This window comes from Papilio polytes, unplaced genomic scaffold, assembly GCF_000836215.1.
Source record: "Papilio polytes unplaced genomic scaffold, Ppol_1.0 DF824002.1, whole genome shotgun sequence".
In the NCBI taxonomy this organism is placed as follows: Eukaryota; Metazoa; Arthropoda; class Insecta; order Lepidoptera; family Papilionidae; genus Papilio; species Papilio polytes.
The window spans coordinates 122,189-122,991 of record NW_013525202.1 but is presented as its reverse complement, the minus strand read 5'-3'; the positions used below and the strand labels follow the sequence as shown (position 1 = coordinate 122,991).

Sequence of the window (803 nt, the reverse complement as noted above, 5' to 3'; positions counted from 1 at the left end):
CGAGACAAAAAAGGACGCTTTCGGTTCCCAAAATGTATAGTTATACAAGATCTCAAAAAGTGAATTAAAAATGGCCAATTTTAATAACATCAACAATGTTGCCAGTTGTGAGAAAAATTGCATGTTTTAACATACAGACTAAATATAATTATGCAAGAAAACTAACACTAAAAGAATGATTAAATAGTAAATAAAAAAACTCACTAAACTAGAAAAATAGATTTATTGTCGGTTATTGCTTAATACTTAAGTTTAAAAACGGACTTAAATTGGATTTCAAATAGTTAGTGATTACCTTTTCTTTCTTTACTAAGGAATGTGTTTTCAGTCGTGTATTTTGCCATCTCTTTCATTCTTCTTGTATATGACAGAGACAACATGTGTACATGCATTTTAATTTTTTTATTATAAAATAATGCAAAATTCATGTAAATAAATTTCTTTATGTAATCTATAACTTCGAATAAATGTTTTGTATATTTTTTTTTTATTTATTAAACAAAAGAGCAAAAAAATCAGTGTAAAATTGGTCCCGTATTTTTGTGACTTGGAATGAATTCTTTGATATTAAAAAACATCATAAAATAGTTACTTTAGACGATCCACGATAAGGCACAATTAATACTTACAAAACAATTGTTATAAAAAGATTTAACGAGTGGATATTTCAAATACAACAAACATAATCCAATAGTGACATAAAACAAGAAACACCATCTGTTAATGTTTGAACAAGGATTCCTTAAAGGTTCGCCGTACTACTGTCAATCTGACAGCTGTCAGTCTGACAGGTGTCAAGTGTT

General features: G+C 27.5%; 1 protein-coding gene across 1 annotated transcript in view; it reads right to left on the bottom strand.

The window, feature by feature from the left end:
- Positions 1 to 779: 779 nt before the first annotated feature.
- Positions 780 to 803, bottom strand: part of LOC106101218 (spectrin beta chain-like) — an 18,636-nt gene continuing 18,612 nt past the window's right edge. The window contains exon 17 of the mRNA XM_013280377.1: positions 780 to 784. Coding sequence (XP_013135831.1) covers positions 780 to 784 — 5 coding nt within the window. The remainder of the gene's footprint in view (positions 785 to 803) is intronic.